Genomic DNA, 23,352 nt, shown 5'->3' with positions numbered 1-23,352 from the left:
CAGTTCGGTTAATTATACATTCAAATAACCGATTATATTTTTGAAATTCTTTCAATTTTCACTGCCAAAACGTATGATTAATCAAAAAACTTTTCTATATTCTACTTTATATAATAATTTCACAATTTTCGGGAACCATAAAAATTATTCGAATCGAACAGCTATCTCCTATTATTATTGATAAATATCGATAAAATACTTACCAAGTTATTAGCACAATATGTTCTTCGATAAAATACAAACCACAATACATAAGATTGAATCGAACTTAAAAAATTCCCTGCCTTTTTCCAATCAGTTTTTAATCCCACGTTCTTTTTTCAGCGTCACTTAGCGTCGCGAATATCCCGTTGTTTAACGGAACGCAGCCCCGTAAAATAGGAACGCCGGGGAATAAAGCAGGATTCGGTGGTATTAACAATGGGACAGGACCGTGAATTTCGTATTCACAGTCGCGCGAGACCGTAGTAAAAGTTTCATGGGGGCCCGGCCGATACTCTTCGGAGGATTTAAGCGGTGATCGATGAAAATCGTTGTGTTTCGCGGCAATTCGGCGCAGCCCCGGCCGGCGGTTACGAACGACCGCACGCGTCACTCGTTCGGACACGCGGGGGCCATTCTGAAACGCCGGTCACCGCGGCCCCAATTAATTTGCGATCGATTATACGGGCCACGTTTTAACGTCAAGTAACAAGCAATTCGTATCTGCCCACGGTCGCTTTCGCGTATTATATTTCACCGTTAAAATATTGTAGAAAATTACCACTGCCCACGTCGACGACGAACGAATTATGACGTGGGAATTGCGAAGGATATATGTCCTTTACGGCGGAAAATCTGGAAGTCGAAGCTTGAAAATCTGCTGCTGGATAGGATTACATTTTATTTAATATTTCTCCGGTGTCTGGCGAAACATTGATTCCTACTACTTTTAGAATTAGAGCAGAGCGCTGACAGTGATGTCTGGCTGAGCGCTGACCTCTTCTACTTACCAACGAAAACGAACCTTAACCTTTGCTGTTTGTCTAGAGGAAAGCTACCGAATAAGAGGAGTTTCTTTTATAATAAACATGTGCTTAGCTGCTATTCCTGAAGTATACAAATTGTTAACGAAATGCACGAGAAACCTGAAGCTAGACAAGTAAGTAACGTCGCGAATGCTCCTGTTCCAGATGTCCTGACAGCGGGCCCCGGGCCACCAGGATGCCGACAGACGACGACTATGGCCGAAGAGAACGTCTCCTACTGCACCAACACCCGATCTCTCAATACGGGCCCTCGTCATCTCCGGTTCCAGGATCGACCGCCGGTGCGTCTGGAAGTGTCGGTTCCCAGATCGTCTCCGCAGCCCCGTCAGACTGCTACAAGCAACAGCCGCAACCATCCCAACAGCAACCACCGGCGCAGCAACAGCAGCAAACGGACCAGCGAACCGTCTCGAGCGCAGCAAGCTCCTCCGCGAGCCAAGATCGCTACCAGCCGGAGTCCCAGACTCAGTCGAACGAGCACGACTATGGCGTCCGTGATCGCATCATCGATCGGCACGACAAGTCGACGGACAAGCCGTCGCTCGACGACTTCCCGAAATCCTGCGCGGAGACTCGCTCGATTCAGTCGAGCTGCGACCGGTTCGCCCACTACTCGGGCCAAGACAGGTTCGGGCAATCCTCTATTCAAGCTCATCATCAATACACTACTGCCAGGTCCTCGTCCGGTCAAACGTTGCCCCAGACCGTCCTCTCGGACCGTTACCCGCGCTTCGGCGAGCTGGCCGGTCTACACGGCGAGCAGAGGCTGTCCCTGGTCCCCAGCGAGCGTTTCCAGCAGGCCGGGAACCCGGTCGGTGAACTGGTGTCCTCGGGCAACGAGTATGCGAACGCGAACATCCTGGCGTCGAGTTGCGCGGCCAGTCCCTTCTCGTCGGAGACGTTCCCCTCGCCACCGTCGCCAGCACCGGCGAACGACCTGTTCGTCCCGCCGCCGCCGCTCTCGCCCAGCCCTAGCGAGAAGTATGCCTCTAGCCAGAGTCTGGCCGGTTATCCTGCTGCTGATCGGATTCTGGCCCCAGGCTCTCCAAGCGCCAGATTCGGCGGCGGTACAGCGCCAGCCTCACCGATGCCATCCGCCGCCGAACGATTCTCATCGGCGGACCGACTGCTGGCTGGCCAGCAATCCTCCTCCGTGCACGAGCCCAAGGAGCAGCAACGGTACGCTGCGGCTAGCGACAGACTGCTGTCCGGATCGTCTCCAGTTCTCGGCAGCCTGCAGGTTAGCCTCCAAAGCGAGAGGAACTCGGTGTACACCACAGGCAAGGACTCCAGATACTCGGCCATCTCTACGGACAGGCTACTGTCCTCGTCGCCTATTCACGCCCCAGTGCCAGAGAGGTTCGCGAGCAAGGACAGGTACCTCGAGTCGCCCGTCTACGAGCGCTACCACCGGCAGGAGGCGGCGCAAAGCGTCCACCATGATCGCTACCCGACGATACCCGCGGAGAAGTTCCTCTCGAGCTCGCCGAACCCTGAGACCGGTCATCAGCGATACTCGGCGACGGAGAGGGGCCTCCAAGTATCAGGCAACAGCAACGAGCAGAGACGTCTGTACGCGGACAGAGGCGTCGAGACGGTGTGCCAGAAGTATACCGACAGACCCAGCGGATCGCCAGCGCCAGCGGACTTCAGTAGATACGCTAGCTTCCAGGAAGTCGGCGGCCAGTCCAGGTACGTCTCCGGGGCGGACAGGTTCAACGAGTCCGCCGTTCAACGCTGCAGCCAGCCAAGACCCAGCGACAGGTACTGCGTGTCCAATGATCGCTTCCTCGCCGGATCGTCGCCTGGGCACGACGGCAGACTCGCTGCCAACGACACCAACCGATACTCTATCTCCGGCTCCTCGACGGAGCGGCTACTGTCGACGACTTCTTCCTCGTCGTCCTCGTCCACGGACACCATCGCCAGGTACCACTCGTCCTACGCGAACACCACGGCCACGCAGTCGGCCGGCAACGACCGCTTCACGTCCATCTCGCCGACGCCGGAGCCCAGCACTGGCCTCAGATCGAGCGTGTCGGCGGCTGGTAGCTCGACTGCCTCCAGCTACCAAAGTACAACGAAGACCGGCATCGACAAGTACCTGCAAGTGTCCAAGTCCGTGCAGAGCTACAGCAGCGACCGCTACACGGTCGCCAGCTCCAGCGAACAGTTCGACAGGCTCAGCGGGCAGGACCGGTACGACAGGTTCTCCAGCGCGGTTTCTAGCGCGGATAGATTCGTCTCGAGCACTGCTACTCCTGATCGGTTTCATGGCGCCGCTGATCGATACTCTCCTGCGCGAGCCGCGGATAAGTACCTGTCCCTGCCGAAGCCGAAGGATCGCTACACCGGCCGCATAACGCCGATATCGTCTTGCGCCGCCTCCACCGTCACCTCGACTGATCGCAGTTATGGAGGGTCTACGGCGGCTGGCAGCTATGTGCCGCCGACGGCGCACACGCCGGTCGAGAGATACGTGCCCCAGCCGCCTCCGGAGGTGCTCTACCCCGACAGGTACGTCGAGAGGTACGTGCCACCTTCGGCGCACACGCCGACCGACCGCTACGTGCCCGCCAATGATCCCGGTGATCCCTACATGAGACGGGACCTCGGCTTCCATCATCATTACCGGCTACCGCCGCCAGCCGGCTACCCGTACCATCAGTCCCACTTCCGGCTGCGCGGTTTCGCTTACGCGTCACCTGGACGTGGACTAAGCGGTAGCCCTGGCTCCAGCAGCTCGAGCAGCTCCGCGTCTAATCAGCGCGACGGGTTCTCCATGTCGCCGTTGCTTAGGCCGAAGGTTAGAGCTTCCGCGGTCGAGTTTACCAGTACTTCGAACAGTGTTGTTGGACGTCACGTGTGCACCAACCCGCCGTCCTGCTGTAACGAGGTCAACGGGAACACGAGGTCTTGCTGCCAGGCTGTTAGGAGGTCTCTGCCGCCTGGCGCGCTGCCTTCGATACCTACGCAGGCTTCTTGGTAAGTGGATGATTCCTTTGGTATTTGGATTCGAGTGTCTTTGGTGTGTTGTCTTCAAGTGAGGGAGATTTCTAATGATTTTCGAAAAAGTCTTTTCAAACTAGTTTCAGAGTTAACGCTAAAACTACCGAGCACTCGCAGCGACTTACGAGACTTCTTGAGGCTCGAAGGATCTAATCTTGTATCTGTGCAGATACACAGATTTAATTGAAAACCTTTCGCAAAGTTTCGTAATTTAAATACTATCAAAATATAAATTCTGAGATGAGTCGATTTAATCCTCTTTTCAATGAACTCGCCGCGAAAATAAAGTGGCAATATTCTTACGAATTAGGAGAATCCGTTTCCAATCATGTAACGACGATAAAAACGGCTCAGTAAACGGCTCGGAGAGCGAAAATGGATTAATCGCGCCACGAATGGTCGGCGCGCGGATTAAAGAAGTTGCACGCGGCTGGAGCTGAGCCGTTTGTAGCCCGGGATTAACGAGTACACTGGATCCGGACAATACGCGTGTTCCCGCGATCACGCGCGTTTATGATAAATCTCGCGAATTAGAGCCTCGGGAGGTTTAATTGCAGGATGAACGTTATTTATAGCCGGCAGAGAAGCTCCGAGGAGGGTTGGGAACCACTTTTCCGATGCGCATCGCTGGCCTTGCGTACGCAGAAACGTCGCTCGGCTCGGTGACTCAATTCCGTTTCCCTTCGATATTAAAGCTGCCCGGCGAGCGGAGATACGAGCCTGACAATATTTAGTCCCGTACATATTTGGTACACATTTCGTGTATATTAAAAGGAAGCTGTCAACGTGCGTTGAACAAAGACAGCAGGAGTAGAGTTTATTATGAAAGTCAAGGAACTATGAAACTCGGGAAGCATATTATATATACTTCATAATTTCAAATTAAATGTCTTCAGATGTAAGTTTCATTGCAGACGATCCTAACAGTAAATATCTCAACAATCCACAATCTCAACAAGTCAACATTCCTTTAGAAACATCGACCAAAATCATTGCAGAACACCAAGGATGTAATAAACACAAATAATTGAAGTGAAACTAGACGTCAGTCCCAACGAGATCTCGTAAAACAATGTTTCGTTCGTTCGTTATCTGTGGGAGCGTGCGCTGAATAATTCATGGGAGAAAAGGGGGAGGAAAGTAGTCCGGATCGTAATGCGTCACTTATTAGCCGTGTTTCCGTCGGACGGCGAACGTATGTAACGGCTGTGGCGGCCCGTCTATTATTATCAATACCGTGATACGCAAATTCCGACCTATATTAACGAATTCAGGCCGCGGATTAGTATTTCAGTAGCTCGGGAACAGAGCGGAATCGCGGCGAAGTGCTCCGATACCGCTTTGTTTCACAGTTGATGATCACTGTTTAAAACGTTATCTAAAAATGAACTGGAATGTAGGCCGTGTCCACATTTAGCAGTCGCGCGGAAGCCGCGGGAGCACAGAAAGGGTCGTTACTTTCGTCGCAGTAATCAGGTTAATGGAGTATCGTGGCCCACTTTATTTTTTTCATCTTCATCGGCTGCCGCCGCCGCCGCCGCCGCTGCCTCTGCAACTTCGCCAGTGTCCCTTTTCAACGTTTCAAAGTCAATGATGCATTACCGACAGCCAAAGCTTTCGCTCGCACGTTTTCGGTGCGCTGCTGATTTTTCCATCTTCCTCCTGCCACTCCTCCTCTGTTTCTCCATCTTTTTCGTTTCCTCTCTTTTTTTCAGAAATATTGTCACCGTCGTGCGTGTTCCCTTTACGACGGCGAATATTTTCCAGCTGGGAAACAGTTTTGTCTTTTCTCCTGATCGACCGGGATGTCAAGCTGAATTTCCAGGTAGCGCTTCGCGTGCTTTCTCGCTTGGCTAGGACGAACGTTGTTTTATCGGTTGATCAACGGCTCGAACATTGTTCTTCCGGTGCTTTCGGAGGAATTGGGAATCTTGAATCGAGAGTTTCCATGAAGAATCGATGACCTTATCCCAAGTGGTAAATTGGAATATTGAAATACCGAAACATTTAAACTCGCGTCTGACCAGTCATTGCCCTTTCTACTTAAACCGAGCGAACCCAGCAATTTCGAACTACAGACATCAAGAGCACGCGATTCCTCTCCCTGAAACAGACAGTAACATCCAGAACTCTCTTAACCTCCAAGGTGTCAAACACCCCCCGGAACAGTCACAGTCAGCTGGAAACTGTCTCGCGAGGGTAGCGCGAAAAGGCGAAAAGCTCGGTGGCTGGTAAGTGACGGTAATCTCGGTCGCCCTTAAGCGCGCGTCATTAGCAGCGGGATGGAACTCCGTTCTCGCGTGGCCCGAGCAATTTCCTATTTTCCCGGTGCGAGTGAAAATCGCAATCGGCTTGGCGGGCGCGCGAAGCTTTCGGCAAACTGGCGCGGGGCCGATTTTCGAGGGCAAACTGCACTGTTCGGCGGAACGGGCGTGTGCGGACGTAATCTCTTCTGTCGTTCCGCCGAGAAAGGTATCGTCGCCCTTCCCGTGTCTCGGTTTTCGGTCCGACCGCCTGCCAGTCCCTTCGGTGCCCTCTGTTTTCGCCGGGGAAAATTCGCTGACCTCGTGTCTGCATTCCGGCTGAACGTCGGCTAACAGGGGGCTAATGACTCTTCTGGGAGGCGATGTTCGCGGCGCTCGCGCTCCGGATACCGATCGCTGCTGTGTTTCGCGTATTACCTTTGACAAGGTGTGTTGTCCGTTCGCAATTGGAAATGGGAGTGCCGAAGGAATCAGTTTCGTTGAAGGGAATATTCGTGTTGATTGAAGAGATGGAAAGGATAAAAGCACGGAATGATGCGGGGAAATGTAATTGGTGCTTTTGTGTGCCATTGGAGCGAGGATTGAAATGGAAACTATTCGAGTGTAGTTCGAAATTGTAGAAAATATTTTTTAATAGACTTTTTACTTGTGTTAGTGAGTATCTTTAGAGCAAGATGTATCAGTATTTTATTCATCATAGAGGAACTGTATTAAGGTACTTTCATTACTATTAACTGAGAAACTTTCTATAACCGGTATCAAGATTTTTCACAATTTTTATAACGTATTTTAGTCGCGATAGTTTTAAATGCAGCGTCTTAAGTAACATTTAATTACAGCGAAGTAAACAGTGTCTACAAGAGAAGATACAGCAGGAGTATAACCGTATCTCAGATATCGGATGCATACGCGGCGAATATAAACGTCGGAGTCTCAGGGACTTGATTAAAGATGTCATTTTATGTTACCGGGGAGGAAAAAAAAATGGAATCCCTGTATATTTCATGGAGGCATCGCAGTTTTCAGGTTACACCGGCGCAAGAACTTTTATTCCCGAAGAAAGTCCCGCGGTCGGAGACTTTCTTGCCGCGACGGCCGCGCGAAAAACACGTTAACTTATTCCGCGGACGTTGCCGTGAGTTATTTCTTGTTTACTTCGGCATCTGCTCGCGTTTCCTGGAATGAAACCTGGTCCCTCCTCGGAACCCCTGGAGTTTCCGCTCTCGTGGATTTTAAATTTGCAAATCCGGCCGCGGTAAACACGAACGTGCCGCGTTTCGACGTCTCGTTTAACTACGTGGATTTCTCGGTTTCCCGATCGGCCGGATAATCGAGCGAACGAGTAATTCGTTGCTCGCGTATCGCGGCCCTTGTCACGCATATTATTATGCGCCCTCGAGTTTCTCGTATTTCGCGGCACTGAGAAATAAGCCGCTACCGTGATTCGCGTGGAACAGCTTGCTTTAGCGCTTTAAGGACAAGTAATTAATTATACAATCGAAACTAGGTACACGTGTATGAATATATGATACTTTTATGTCGTTAGAAGGAGACGCGAATATTCAAATATTTTATGGTAGTTAGATTAATTAGTTCAAAATATTGCAAAAATCTCCAAGCGAATATTTCACGCTACAATCCTTAACACTGGAACTACCAAGTAGTCAAGCTGACTTTAACATTTTTCTATAGAAACCCCAAGAGTATCTATCGAGATTTCGATCACTCAAAGCTTAGTTCGCGTACTACTAAAACAATTTCTTCAGAAATTCCTTAGAGCAGGATCTATTGCTCTTTCAATAATTGTAAAAGAATTTAGGAATGGGTCATTTCGACCCATCTGATAGTTACAGTGTCAATCTCTCTTCACTTTCCAAGAACTCAAACAAACAATTCCACCGCGATGTTCCATTTCCATAATTTCCAATTGCATATTGCAAAAAGTCCCCTGCAATCCAAGAAATTCACACAGTTCGCTCTTCCCCATTCCGTCAACCATCCCTCGCAACCCGCGAGCCCCAGAAACAAAGGGGAAACTTAAATCCCCCATTGAAACGCTCATTAAATCACCGAACAATGGAGAAGAAGTTAATTTATTGAAACTCCAGTTCTCAATGGTCGTTACACCGGAAAACAGGATATCCGATTGCGGTCGTCGCGAGGTTCGAAATAAGGAACGTAACTTTGCGGCCGTTGCCCTCGCGCGCGCGCCCCACGCGTCTTCGGTCGAACAAGCGTTCCGAGGCGAACACCGCCTTATTAGAGATTCATTCCGAAAGAACAAAGGCGTTGGAAGTTCCGCAATAAGTACAGCTCCCTGCACCCTGCGCTCAGGCGGCAACCAGACCGTCTCCCGGCGTGCATTGTTACCCGGTACAATTACGCGGCTGTAATCCCGGCGCTTCGCTAATTTCGGAAATAGCTGACGTCGATCCTAATCGTCCCGTTAGTCTCGGCCGTGTCGCCGGCCAAGGATTAACCCTTCGATTCGCGATAAAAATAAGAGACGGTCTTCCTAGACGCAGAAGTATCACTGTGTCTCTAATATTAGAACTACCAGTCATCGAAATGATCCATTCTTTGATTTCTTCCGTTGTGATTTCTGAAAAGTCACGAGTACCTTTTTGAAAAGTCACTAAAGAAGCTGATTAACCACTTGGCCTATGATAATCTTTCTGAACTGTGATCCATCCGACTACTTTGTTACTAATAATTGATTAAAAATCAGAGAAAATTCTATTAGTAGAAGTATCTATCTTAACTGTCTTAGTAATAGAAGAATAATATGTAATTTGACGTTACTTGGAAAGATGTCTCTACTACTCTTGAATATAAATATCAGGAGTCTGCCTCGAGGTGACAACACGAGTGAGATATCGGTGGCCATAATTATAGCCCGGATTTTGCACGGTTAAATGGTATGGCGACGGGTTGGACTTTCACGTGTTGATCTTTCATGGCTGCCCGGAGGACCGAAATTTCCCGAGGAACCGGCTCGATCGAAAATTCTCATGCATGAAAGATGAAGTCTCCTCGGGAACGTATTCCGCGATCGATCATATGCTTGGACCGTTTATCGTCTTTCCTGTCCGGCTGTGTGCACGCGTGTGCGCTGTGTGTACGGTTTTTTTCGGCGCCCTCTATTTGCATAACCGATGAGGGGGAATAACGGAGAATTCTGTCGAGGGTTTTGTGAGTTTCGTGGGAAATCCGTTCGGTAGGGCTTTTTAGAATTTTCTTGGGGAATGAGTCGGGGTCTGAGGAGAGGGTTAGGTAGAAAAATCTGTTCTCGAATGGAACCCTGTGCAGGCTGTAGTATATATCTCGAAATGGAGAACTCTCGTAGATTTGACAATGGCACCCGTTCTCGAGGAAAGCCAATTTTAAGTTTGTTGCTGTAACAGAACGATGAATAATATTGGAATGCTGAAATATAAGTTATTTAGAGATTGTGATTTAAAGGACAAAGAAAATGGAGGAACAGAATTCCAAGCATGGGGATTTGAAGCGATAGTTTGTAGGTAGATTATTGTAGGCTAATTCCATTAATTTTTGATATTTTGGAAGACACTATTATCTTGATTAAAATAATTCGTCCTCGGAAATGGAACCCAAAATGTCCTGCGAAGCATATTGCCACCAACTAGTCAAAGAACTAACATCAAATGATTAAAACGTGAAAGCCGCCCTACGTCGAAAGATAAAAAAATATCTACTCCAAACGTTCGGTAGAACATAGAGCGCGAGGGAAGCCTGATATTCTATTAAGACTCCATTCCCAGCCACTCGAGAACCCAATTTTCCACTTCATCAGCAGCATAGTTAATGGAAATCATAGTTCCAATGGAGGAACGCGATTGCCAGGGACTATCAGCAGTTTTTCAGCGCGAAAGTTGGCGCGATCGCGGGAAACGCGTCGCGTTAACCGGGGCAGGGCTCGGACCGGCGCGCATGCGGCCTCCCGCGAAAGTTAGCGGAACTTTCGATGGAACAAGCGAATTGAAAATTACGTACACGTAAGCGGAGCTGTGCGTCGGATCCGCGATTCGACGTTGCGTTCGAACGGTTCAACGTTACAAGGCGCAGACAATTTATCAACGTCTCGAGTGCTCGCTTTTAAGTTCCGCCGTCTGCGTAATTGCGGGAAAATGGCGGCGCGAATCGCTGCTCGGCGAATTTAAGGAGATGCCGGTCTTTTATGAGTTACCCTTGTTACCGGGTTATTGATAAAGCACGCTTTAGACTTGTGTAAAGTGTGTACTAAAGGAAATAAATGTTAGAAGTCATAAATGTGGTTTGCTTTGCAGGTTTATAGAGTGTGATACGGAAATGAATGTTATAATTGCGATGAGAATTAATGGGCAATTTTTATACGCTAATAACAGTGTCGCAAATAGTTTTATAAGATTGTTGCAAAGTATAAAGTATAATTCATTTATTATATTGTTACAAAATTATGAAATAATTTCAGAAGAAATTATAACGAGGTAAATGATTGCAGTTGAGCTTTTGTCGGATAGTTTCTTATTCTTTCGGCAACTATTCTCGCGTGGAAAGCGGCTTAGAAAACTCTAATGCGTGTAAATTTCCCGGTTGAAATGTAGCTTCGTATGTTCCCCGATAAAAACTGTTTCATAATAAATTCCCCCGACTCGCACGAGTTCCACGATATCGCTATGTTATTTCGGAATTCCATGAATTTACGGCGTCGAGCGATTAATGCCCGTGCACCTAAGCTTCAGAATGTAATAACGTATTTTAGAATCTGCAGAACGGTGAAATGTCAGTGTTAAATATCCATCATTATGGATCCAGCCAGTTGCTGAATCGTACGCGAACATTGCTGGGATTCTTTCGAGAACGCTAATGAATCTCTCGTTCCACGGGTATTCCGTTGCTCGCGGATGTTAATGCTGGTACTACCAAGTAGTTATAAGGGAACATTGTTCAACATTGTACTCTACCTTTAATTCTCTGTTCGAACAAGAAATCGATTCATTTCACAGTTTCCCGATAACTGTGCAGCAGAAAATCTCAAACCAGTATTCGCAAAAAACCCTCGAATCAGTCGCGAGATAACAGCTCTCAAATCACTAGTAAAATAAAAACTCAAAGGTCAGTTGACAAGATTACAAAATCAAAGATTGAATATCAGCAATTACAAGTGATTTTGATCTCAGTAATTCGAATGTCAAGACGAAGTTAACCCCTTGCGTTACTATTTCCTTTCGTCACTAAGAAGTAGAAATTTCATTTGGAGATGATACATTGATAACAGCAAAATAGTTGCTTTGGTCCGTATGTAATGAACAACACTGGTTGTTGTAAAATTGGTCTAGAAATTGACAGAACCGCAGAATCTTGAAAAATACAGGGTGACCATTCCGAGCGCGTCCGCTGGGCAAATCAGCAACGGCGTTCGTCGCGTACGATTCCCATTATTCAAATATGATCCAGCCAATTTCCCGGCGGCATCGACGGTGGCTTCGGATCGCTGCGAATCGATCCAAGCCGGCGCGAACAAGCGGCCCCATCGGCGGCAAGGGATGTCTCTCATTTATATTCTCTGATTTCCGGCTCAATGTCGGCGGATAGCACCTGAAGTCAGCGCAATCTGTTCGCCGAGCACCTTTGAGGAGCAGGCTACGAAGGATCTACTCGATTATCGGGAGTAATTAAACTCGCCGGCTGGATTGCCATCCAGAACGCATAATTAGGACGTCGGAATTCGAGGAACGATTAACTCGATTGCTCCTTTGGAGAGCCGGTCGCGCGGCTCGGCCGGATACGGGCCCGAAGAAAAGACGAGCGTGGCTTAAAATTTCACGCGGGATATCGACTTCCACCGTCGAGGATCCGTCTGACGTTTCTATCGTTAATTCGGGACGCTTCATGGTCGTATCGGGACGATTCAAATGCAGCGGAGAGCTTTTTCTCATGCTGCAGGTCGCTTTCAATCGCAATCATTATTTCATGGGGCAAGGCAACGCCGATTCTGGGTTGAACTGGAATGAGCGTTAATTTTCTGCATTCGACTTCCCTCCGAGAGGTTTAAATTTGTTCTGCGACAATTTTTGTATGGCTACATACATTTTTGAGATATTTTAGAATTTTATAGAGGTATTGATAGGATTAATATAACATTGAAACTAACGAACGGGTTAAATGAAACATTGATGTCTCATTTTTGGAATTATTGAAGATGGCAGATCTTTTTCTGAGAAGTTATTGGAAATTGAATTTGTATTGAGTGAATTGATTAAGCATCGAGTAGATGTATTCTTGGAGTTGCTATGGAGGAATTTCAAAACATCGATGTAACTCGGTAGATTTAGTGTTAAGATTCTTTGAGAATTGTGTAATGATCGTGGCGGAAGCAGGGCGTTAATGGTTTCTTGTGAAGTTAATTAGGTGGGAATCGGAAAATGTGGTTATCGAGGATACAGTAATGAAATGAGGGATATTTGACTATTCGGAAGTTTGTTTTCGCCGGAAGTTCTGGGGTCTGCTGATATTACACAGATCAAAATAAGTTTCCGCAGCGCTGCTGTATATATATGCTCTTCCGCTTACGTCAGTCGAACAACTGTATTTTCCCGCATTAACTAACTTACCTCGAATTTCCAGCAAGAAAGAGTACGCTACCAACGAAATTATCCCGGAAAGTGGATTTTCCCGGGCACGATTTTAAACAGCGAAATTGCGAACGAAGTGGAACCTATTTTCGAGCGGGGCAATAAATATTGGATCGGTCAGAAAGTTTCCGCGACTTTTTAAGGAACTTTAAGGGCGGCTTTCATTAAATTGCACTCTATCGAATATCCGTTCTGCCCGACAAATCCTATTATTTACAACATCTCATGGCGTAATCGAATTTTTCCAATATAACCGATAATCGAACTGCATATTCACGAATCCAACGAGCAACGATATTCTTACGGAACTCAACGTTAACAAACTGAACAAAATCTACTTTCTCTTTTACTCTATTAACCACGCAATCGTTCCACTACAAAAAAACCATGTAAACACAGAAAAAAGTATGAATAACAATAATAATGAAAATTATATGATACATGTACGTATGCTCTTGGTACTTTGAAAATCTCAGTCGATTTTAATTAATTTTATTTTGTATATCAATAAATTTCGAATAAATGAGGAATTCTGTAATCAACGGAAACGAGTAGTATCGATCGTCTCGCAAATGAAGTATTAGGGTCAAGGTCGCCGGGAATCGGTCGTGAAAATTAACTGAGCCGCACGCAATGGCGCCACGGCGTTTCATAGCGTTCAGGATCTCTCGGCAAATTCGAAATTAATCCCAGACGGCTGCGCGATGGCCCATGATGGCAACGGTTAGGGAGCCTAGTGGCTGAAACGAGGCGGAAATCATAAGGATGTTGGGTCCGTGGTATTGTCTTCCAGGAACAACGGTGCGCCACGTGCTGTTGGCAACTTTGGTAGTTACGTCGTGTCCGTGACTTCAAGCAGCTACCGTCAGAAATGGCAACATGGCACTACTGCTTTCTATTTTCCCAATTACACCTTTTATTTTGTTAACAGTTGGTGTCAATGTTTAGTGCTTCGAAAGTTCAAAATTACTATTGCAATGCTAAATTTCAATTAAATCTTTTATATTTGGAGGTATTACTGTTGTAATCGTTGCTAGTTTTAATAGTGATTAATTATTGTCAATGATAATGTCTGCTGTTCAGGAAACGTAGGACCATTAAGTTTCTAAATTTCGATGGAATTTTGTATATTTCACGTCGGTATTCTTTTGACAGTTGCTAGTTTTAGTAATTGCTAATAATTGCTGCCAATAGGGAGCTCTGCCTTCCGGAAAATTCGAAAACGCTGATACGGTTATTAAATGGTTCTACAGCAGCGTTCCAGAATTGTTATTAAAATTTCGCCCAGCGGGTAATCGCGGAGATTTTCCGCGAAATGGAAGCCGATTCACCGAAATTGCACCGCGACGACGCAGGTGTTGTTAATGATGAGATACGGTGATTGGTCGCCGTGGAATATTGCAGTTTCGACGGCGCAGTTTCGCATGGGCGGGCTGCTAGTATCTTTTATCCATATTGCGATGATGACGCCGGTAGAAATATGTATAATTTGGTAGAGCTGCATCGGCAGCACAGTAGAAACTATAACAAAGTTCATTTAACAGAATATTATCACAAATCGATGTCTGACCCCTGCTGAATATTTCTACTGAATATCATCCTCGTGAATATTAACAACTACATAGAATTTTTATTCGAAATTTTACAATATCGTTATTAATATTCACGAGGATCACGTTCAGTAGAAATACTCTGTACAGGTCAGACAATCTGTATTAGCAGCATAGTAGAAACTACAACCAAATACATTTAACAATGGTATTATAAAATTTCAAAAAATAATTCTATAGTAACCCCAAACAAAAGTACTAATGCAAATAGCATTATCAATTTTTACTTGAATTACAATATATACTGGATACCCCAAAATAACATTAATACTGAAACGTCTATCCTCAATCTACAGCATCATTCCTTCAATAAATCCAGAATGTCTCGCTACAAATTACTCTACGATTGATCGAACCACGAATTCTCTGGTCCGTCAAAAATTCTACAATAGGATTCGGCGAGACAGGCGTTTCCTCGTTGAACGTCTGTAGAATCTCAATGGTTTTCTTGTTCCCTGAGCAGGCGCCAGGGCACGGCGCAGTTCTTCGAATTGCGGTTTATCGGGTAACAATGCGAGGGGATTGTTTAGCGATTCAGGACGTTTCCGTAGGATCCGGGTGTCCTGGGCCGCAGTTTAGAGTCTACCATTGGGTCGTATAATGAATACTAATACGGTCCCTAGCAGCGCGGCTAAGTCTAGATAAAGGAGCCTGTCATCCCACGGTAGTTTCCCGTTGATTGAGCCAGCCCGTCCCGAAGAGGTGAAACTTTTAATTAGTTACTGATCCCCGGGACTAAATAATTCCCCTTGCCGGCGGGATGCAAAGCATGACAGGAATAAATTGAAATCGCCCCGGTAACCCGAGTTTAACATACTTTCGGGTTTAACTGCTGCGAGCTTAACGACCGAACGAAAAAATTACGACGATCGGCCGCTGAGATTATCGTTGTTGATGAACTTTGTACCTCCATCGGTCACCGCGCGAATCACCTGATAACGTGGATTGCACGCGACGAGGGGAGATCTCGGAATGAGTTCTTTTGTATTGTTGACTCGGTTGTGAGTTATTAAGCTCTGTAGAGGTGTTCCAGCGATATAGTTGTGATATATATACCTTGTAATTCCTTCGTTTTCTCATTATCAGATTTTCTATCGCCTTTATTTCTTTCAAACTTCACTTTGAAACATGCTACGAATGTCTTTAAAAAGTTTATCTCCCGACTTTATTAAGCTATAGAAGAACTTGACGTTTCTAGGCTTCTACTTTCCATAGATCTTTATTTTAGACGATCTTAAACCTTTCACATCTATGAACCTTAATTTCTTTAATATATACTCAGTGCTACTTAGTCCAACTATAAACAATATTCCAATGACTACAGACTGCTACAATCGCGGAGCAGTTCTACAAGCGAAGACAACTCGTCTTCCTTACGAGACAAGCGACGAAAACGGTAATTCCATTAAAATTCCGAAAACTGACTCTACATGAATTATCCGTCTGAAGAATACTTCCGCAGTTTCTCGTAGACGCGGCGGGAAGTGTCTATATACCCCGAGGGCAGCTCGTTCCATTATCCCGCGGCGAAATTCCGGGTTAATTATATCAAAGGTGTATGGCCCTTTCAAAGAAAGAAGTTAATTATAATTTATTTCGGTAAATGCCGGCTTCTTCTTTGCCGGGGGCGAGCGGGAGGCTCGCCTGGAACCGCTCGATACAGTCTTCAGACGGGGCGGAAAAGAAGGAAGCGCGTCGTTAGCGGCTATGCAGCCGCTTCTTCGAGTTAATCCGCTTGAAAGATCAACGCGGTACTCTAGGCGCTTTGACGGGGACGCGCGTTTCGAAATCCTTATGGGGCGCGCAGAGGAATGCCGTGCATTCTTCATGCGGAACCGTGAACACGTATCCCCTTCGGTGGGAAATTCATATTCACCGGTGGAGAAATGATCATTGATTTTTCTCGAGGTACCTTTAGCTCCTTAGGCGAGCGTGATAAGGTATTTTCATTATACGGTATTATAGGGAATGCGCGATATTTATCAGAAGTTTCTTTGGTAGATTTTAGTATGATTATTGATTATGTTGTGGGAAGCTTGTGGTTACTTTGAAGTTTGTGAATGATAGTAATGCTGAAGTATGATAGTGTGGTACAGTATGACAGTGTGGTGGTATGGTGGTATGGTAAATTTGATTGTGTGGGAATGTGGTGATATGGGAATGTGGTGATATGGTAATACGGTAATATGGAAATTTTGTAATTTTGTAATTTGATAATTTGATAATTTGATAATTTGATAATTTGATAATTTGATCATTTGGTCATTTGGTCATTTGATAATTGAATAACTAGACAATTAGCTATACATAATTAATAACTAGATAAATAGCACCATGCTAATATGATAATTTATACTTTGTATTCGCCATATTGATGTATTATTATATTTAATTATCAAGTTACCAAAGTCCCAGTCCCCCAAACAAACTCGAAACACAAGGAAATATTTAAAAAAGCTCACACCGAATAGCAAGTAGGTGCTTCTCGGTTAACAGGTTGTCAAACGAGAAAAGGAACGGGACACCCCGCGCACTCGTCGCTCGCAGAATCGCACTTTCCCCCGTGAAATCATTCAATTTCTATTCACCCGGGTGCACCATTGTCCACGGTCGGTTCGAAGACACGCTCGAGAAACCGCGGGATATTGCTCGCAGCGTGTTCGTCGCGGCACGAACCTCGCGATGGAAGGATAAAGGAGCCCGTTGGGGTTCCCGATTCATTTTCCCCGTGAACCGGCCTCGCCGCCCCGCGACGGGGCTTAATCCGCAGCCGGCTGAAAAGATCCGTCGACGTGAAGTCCTCGGTTCCAAACGTTTATTAACACTCGGAGCGCGGTGACTGGGTCATTCGGTACCCGCCGCGAAGACTCGAAGCGGCAATGTTTACGGTGCCGCGTGCAAACACGTCGCGCAAAGAAAACGGTTTGACAGTCGATTTCCTCTAAGCAGTGTGCTATAATTCATTGCTTGTACTACGATAATCGATAATACGATGAATTCGCGTGTAGACGGTTCAGAAGTTGAATAGCATGAGCCACGCTATTGTTTTTAACCCGCTGGCAACGCGGAACGCGTCAACGCGCATTTCCGAGGAAGTATATTGAAACTATCGAAACTCTGAATTGAACTGAATTAAACCAAGCTAAAGTAATCGGATTTATGTAACGTATGACTAACGGAGGGTGTAATTATTGAATTAGAATTCACCTAGGCGGAAACGATATAACGAATGTTTCTAAAACTTTAGATTCAGTGATTATATAACTTCAGCTGGATTGCGAATAAGTAGATCGATATTTTCACAGTATTATGATTCTTCGAATCATAGAAAACCTTTAACATTTGAAGCTAAATTATATATCAATCACTTAATAGAAAGAAGAAAACTACCGATTTCTTGCTGTTCGACTAATTAGAAATGCCGACATCCGTCAAAGCGTGAAACTACGTTAAATGAAAATAACGTACACCGTCTCGCGTCTTAGCCCTGTTTACCCATAAGAATAGTGCCAACAATTCGTGATACGAATAAGCAGGTCTTCAGATGGATTTGTCCAGGCCCCGTTACTGTCCACCGATGGTTAACCCTTCGGTCCGTCATTATGGCCAGGTGACAACGCGGAAACGCGGCCGCTGGTGTCGCAGTTTACGCGAACGGAAGCAACTACATCACCGTTTCCCGGCGAATTCGGACCCGAAACGGCCGTTCTGGACACGTTTATGGGTGGGATAACGGCCGGCACAGAGGGGCAGGGGGGACGCCGTCGGGTTCGACGGGAATATTCTGTTATAGCTGCGAGGAAACCCGCAGGATCCGGCCACGACCGATCCCCGTATTACCGAATGCATTTCTGCACGCGAAGACGCAGTCGTTCTGGGATCATTGCACACGTTACGCTAGAGATTCCAGATCGATCGGTGATCCGATTATTCGAGGGACCGTTTGTTTGCTTGAATAGGGGATGGATTGATCTTCTTGATGCTTGGGTTAATAATCGTGGGATAATGGTACTATTTTTTTGGTAGTTCGAACGCATTGGAGTTGTTTCTAGAGAAGGTAGGGTTATTTAATTAGGGAAAGGTTGATATTATTGATAATAGGGTAGTTGAAATGTTGATTCATTCTATGAAGCACTGTAAAGGTACTGAAGATTAGTTTAATTATGGTGAGATTACTAAGTGTCGAAAGTTTACTCAAAAGTATTATGTAATTTATAAATTATTAAGGGTGCGAGAACATTTTCAGCTCACTTTATACGTAATGTCTGTTAGTACTAATCTATGATTCAGTCACTCAATATTTATCACTCGAATATCAATAAAGCACTGATCCATTCCGAGTGCTTCCACTGAACCTTCTTTCCCAGTGTTGCGCCGTTCTTAGGAACTCGACGGAACTGCCCTCCAGATTCCGAAACGAGTTCATCCGCCTCGGATTCGGTTGCTTTTGCGCCGGTTGTTTGATTTTCCGACATTCCGCCGCAACTTCCGGCCGGCAGACGTCCGGTCGAAAGTCTGGACACGCTCTTGGGATTTTCGCGAAGTATAAATGTCCTCCGCGCACAACGGGCAGCTTGTAAAGCGACTTCGAACTTACGCCGCTGCGGCAGAGTTCGTCGATGACTATTCAAATAACGGAAATTCAGTATTCCGACTGTTCCCAGTGTCCGGGGACCCGCCTGCACGTTCTGATTCTCAGTGAAACGTTTCAACGGCCACAGAATGCGTCGGTCGACTCTCGTTTTTGAAATATTGGAATATAGTTGGTCGTCCGGAAGCTCTTGTTGCAGTTTTGTATGCAATTCCGAAACAAACGTCATTCCGTTCAATGGAATTTGATTTTAGAAGAGAATTAAAAGTTCTTTCGATTGTATCATAATAGAATCACCATATTGGAAGGGGAAACTTTGTTTAAACCAAAATCAACTATCATTTGTATTTCTATAACAAGTTCTATTATAATTCTTAGTTTCTTCCAAACCATTGATACATAATTATAATATAGGCGATAATTTAAAGAGGTTTCTAAGAAACTTGGGTTCAAAGATTGGATAAGTGATTGAAAAATTCCGATGTTCCTTTAAACGGGAGACTAGAAAGCATCCGTCCGTAGAACAAACTTCGAATCACTTTAAATAGACTTCGTTGAACAGTGGCCACATTAATCAGATCATCAGGCGTGCCCGGGGCCCAAGATATATGGTCCATCTTTTCTAATTTGCGTCGATAATCCGAAACCTCGTCACCGTCCGCCTATTCGATGGTAGTAAAGTTTGACAAGCCATCCATCCATCACGCCGGACTGCAGATAAATCATTGCGCGCAGGATTTGGTGCAGCGAGCGAGGTGTCTTCATGTTTAAGCGGTTGTGTGTACGCTTGTAAGGAATTTCCATATATTATTTACAAGCTCGTCAATCCCTGTTAACTATGCTCTAACAAAACCATTCAATCTTCCCGTAAAAAGTCTCTTTCCATTCAAATTTCCCCAGAATTCTCAAACTTTCATTTCCAAGTGTATACAGTACACCAACACGCTACCGTCACCAATAAAATTCTCAGTGCAAACCCCGAAATATCACGAGGAACTCCAAAAAACGTTGAAAATGACGAATGATCCGAATTTTTCGGCAAGGCGTATAGACGGCGATAATCGTCGAGGATTGTGATCGGTCGATTGACCGGAGCAATCGAATGCTCCGGCCGCCAATCATCGAACGCCGGCGCGCGAGTGTACACATATCAATTTGCATTCGGGATAAATAAGTCGCGCGTGCGGGCGCGCCGCGTTAAACGCGCCCGTATGAATCGCGGGGATCCGGCATGCGACGCGGAAATCGGTCGGCCGATAACGGCGACCGGTCACGCAATAATATCGCCCGCGAGGCTAGACGGGCCAGAATTCGCGTTTCCGGTCGGCGGCGAACAATGTTACGTGTTCGCCGCTGCTTTCGCCGATAGTTTCCATAATTGTAAGTGCAATCGGCTACGAACAAGTGCACTTTGTTCTGTACCGGTCACGGCCGGTGGATTCAGCCATTGTTCGGTTCATCGATTCCGAACTGCGCTTCCGGGATCGATTCTACTTTGGTTTGGAACTATTCTGTGTGACACGAGCCGGGCTCGTACGCCGATTTACGGGAGCCAATATATCTTGATTGCAGACAGGGGTTCTACCCTGATTTAGGATTGATGATTTTGGGTAATCGGGGCTGCGAGTATAGTCTGATTTTAGGGCAACGGTTCTACCATGCTTTAGGGTAATGTTGGACTCCTTGGATTAGCGGAGATACTGTATCGGTTTGTAGCAGGTATTTTAGTTTGGATTTCGATTTGATTTCGTTGAACTGCGTATATTCTGTCGCTTTTGAAATATAAAAATTGTATATCGGTTGCTCGAATAATTGGAAAGAGTGAAACTACGTGCTGATTTCTTGATGTTCGAGTTATTAAATTATTCGTTTGTGATTTCGTTGCAAATACGAACATTTGATCTATCTAAAATGTCGCGATCTAAAATTGAGTTAGTTTCCATTTGTACAATTTTATATTGAATTTCGTCTCGGTTCAGATGACTGCGATTCAGTAATATTCGTAACGCGTTACACACTAGTCGAATAAAACGTGGTAGTTTTATCACCGACGACGATTACTCCTCGATCTGGATGAATAATCTGACTTCGCTTCGAAATTAATCCGCCTCTGTCCGGACAAAGCGTTTTCTCTGGATTTAGGGTAATGAGTTTATCTAGGTGCATGATGAGGATTATACTCCGATTTCAGGTGAACAGTTCTACCCCGGTTTAGGGCAGCACGAGTGTTCCTCGGATTAGGAGCAGCGGCCCTGTGCCGCTATAGAACAACGATTTTACTCCCGTTGAATGTGGCCCTTTGAGTTTGCTTTACAACGAGTTCACTTCGACGCGGAACAATTCTGTATCGATCGGCGAAGGAGATAAGACCTCGGTTTAGAGAAACAATTCTACCTCGGTTTAAGGGCGATCCGTCTGAACCGAACGCGGAGCTTCTATTTTAACCTTACGCCGTTTGTGTCTCTCATTCGACGGAAACAACGGAGGTATCTCCGCTTTGAAACGTCCCTGATTATAATTTCAAGTTGAAATCGGTATAAAGATTCAATTGTGAATTATTAATGCATTCTTTCTGAATGAAACCGAGCGAAACGACCGCGGAGAATGCGTCGAGAGTTCGTCTTATGCTTCGAGTAACGGTAACGTTCCTTTTCCTCGTACGTTCCGCGTTCCCGTGTTTTACTTGTCTTTCGCGGTGGCCTACGTTTCACCGTTGTTGCCATTGTACCCCCGATAACAATACTTAACAGCGTATTCATACGTGCAAGAAAATGTACAGTGCGCGTATCATCCCGTTGCACGTAAGAGGAATTCTTGAAGGGGCCGCGACGAGCCGGGCGGCATGTTTTATGCATACACGACATTTCGAGACTTGCTGCGTGAATTTCCGGAGTGTGTGTGTATATGTATGCTATTTTGAATGTGTCACGGATTGAACGGGGGAGGGGACGCTCGGGCAACATGAAGCGAACGGCGGCTTTTTGAAATTTAAATTCATCGGGAAATCGCGTGCTCGATTTCTCCGATTTGCGCGGTAACACGTGTCACTCGGCTCTTCCTTACCTTCCGTCGGATAAACGCTTCCTTTTGTTGCTTAAATTGAATAGGCACTTCGAACAATGAAATGTTACGTTTCGAGTTCAATTATTCTAGCTGATCATTTAATGGGAATTTGTTATTTTTTGAAGACAGATCGAGAAATTGGGAAATCGAAAGTGTAGTGTTGCGAACACTAGATTTTTTATAAATAAGCATTGAATGGAAAATTGTTCATTGGTACACATGATGAAACATCTTTATTTTCTTCGATCGTTATATTGAGTTTTACCTGTCACACGATACCCAGGCTCGCGTTTCAATTATACGCGGATTCGATCCGTCGAACGTAATCTGCGTTACACTTCCAACGCGTCAATTACGTGTATGATCGAAGAAACGCCTCAAGGGTGAAATTTCGACCACCTGTCGCGTTTAGAAGACCTAATCAGTAACCAGAAGCCATCACTGTCCACCTGTCGGATTTCCTCGCGAATTGTCTGGCACATTGCTAATTAATTGTCCGCAGCTTCGATCAGCCGGACGCAATTAAATTAGGTGGCATGCGTCGCCTCTGAAATTCGACGTTAATGCGTTTAACAATTCCGTGCTTACCGATTGTAACGCAAAACGCGTGACATCTTCCGATGCCTCTTAAAATTCGAACTTCGACATTACAATGTCTGCTATAAAAATTTCCATTGCATCGTGAAATAATTCTGCCTACTTCGCTTCCTTCTGTTTCGTTTAATTATGCATCTTACGAACAAAGAATTTCATTTCTCGATCACATATCTACATCTGTTATCTATTCAATTCGTGATATTCCGACCGTTATGCGAATAAAATCCCGTACTTAGGTGAGCGGCCTTATCTTTCCCGTTTGTTAGATACTATCAAGCACGCACTGGCCTGTTTCAGTTAGAAATTCATTATGTAAGGTTCGCCTGACAATGATTCCTCTGACCTACGGTTATCTTCCTTTCCAGTCTCGGCCGCAGAATCCGAGAGTAGACTGTCTTCGTCGTACTGTTAGTCACGATAGCTATCGCTGTCCTCGATACCCTCTCTACCGGTTTCTCCCTCCTCCAGCACAGTCAATGTGGCACCATGTGGCGTTGACTTTCTTTTTTAACCTCCATATAGACCGAGCGTTGTCATTCGAATTATTTCATTGTC

General features: G+C 45.8%; 1 protein-coding gene across 8 annotated transcripts in view; it reads left to right on the top strand.

Annotated features, from left to right (window-relative positions):
- rho-5 (rhomboid-5) overlaps positions 1-23,352 on the top strand; it is a 270,079-nt gene that overhangs the window by 135,411 nt on the left and 111,316 nt on the right. For all 8 annotated transcript variants that reach the window (XM_031981458.2, XM_031981457.2, XM_031981456.2 and 5 more), the window contains one exon: positions 1,173-4,013. In XM_031981458.2, coding sequence (XP_031837318.1) covers positions 1,204-4,013 — 2,810 coding nt within the window. In that variant the 5' untranslated portion in view covers positions 1,173-1,203. The remainder of the gene's footprint in view (positions 1-1,172; positions 4,014-23,352) is intronic.

This window comes from Nomia melanderi, chromosome 14 (genome assembly GCF_051020985.1).
Source record: "Nomia melanderi isolate GNS246 chromosome 14, iyNomMela1, whole genome shotgun sequence".
Classification (NCBI taxonomy): Eukaryota; Metazoa; Arthropoda; class Insecta; order Hymenoptera; family Halictidae; genus Nomia; species Nomia melanderi.
The sequence above is the reverse complement of the archived record's forward strand: the minus strand, read 5'-3'. Positions and strand labels throughout refer to the sequence as shown.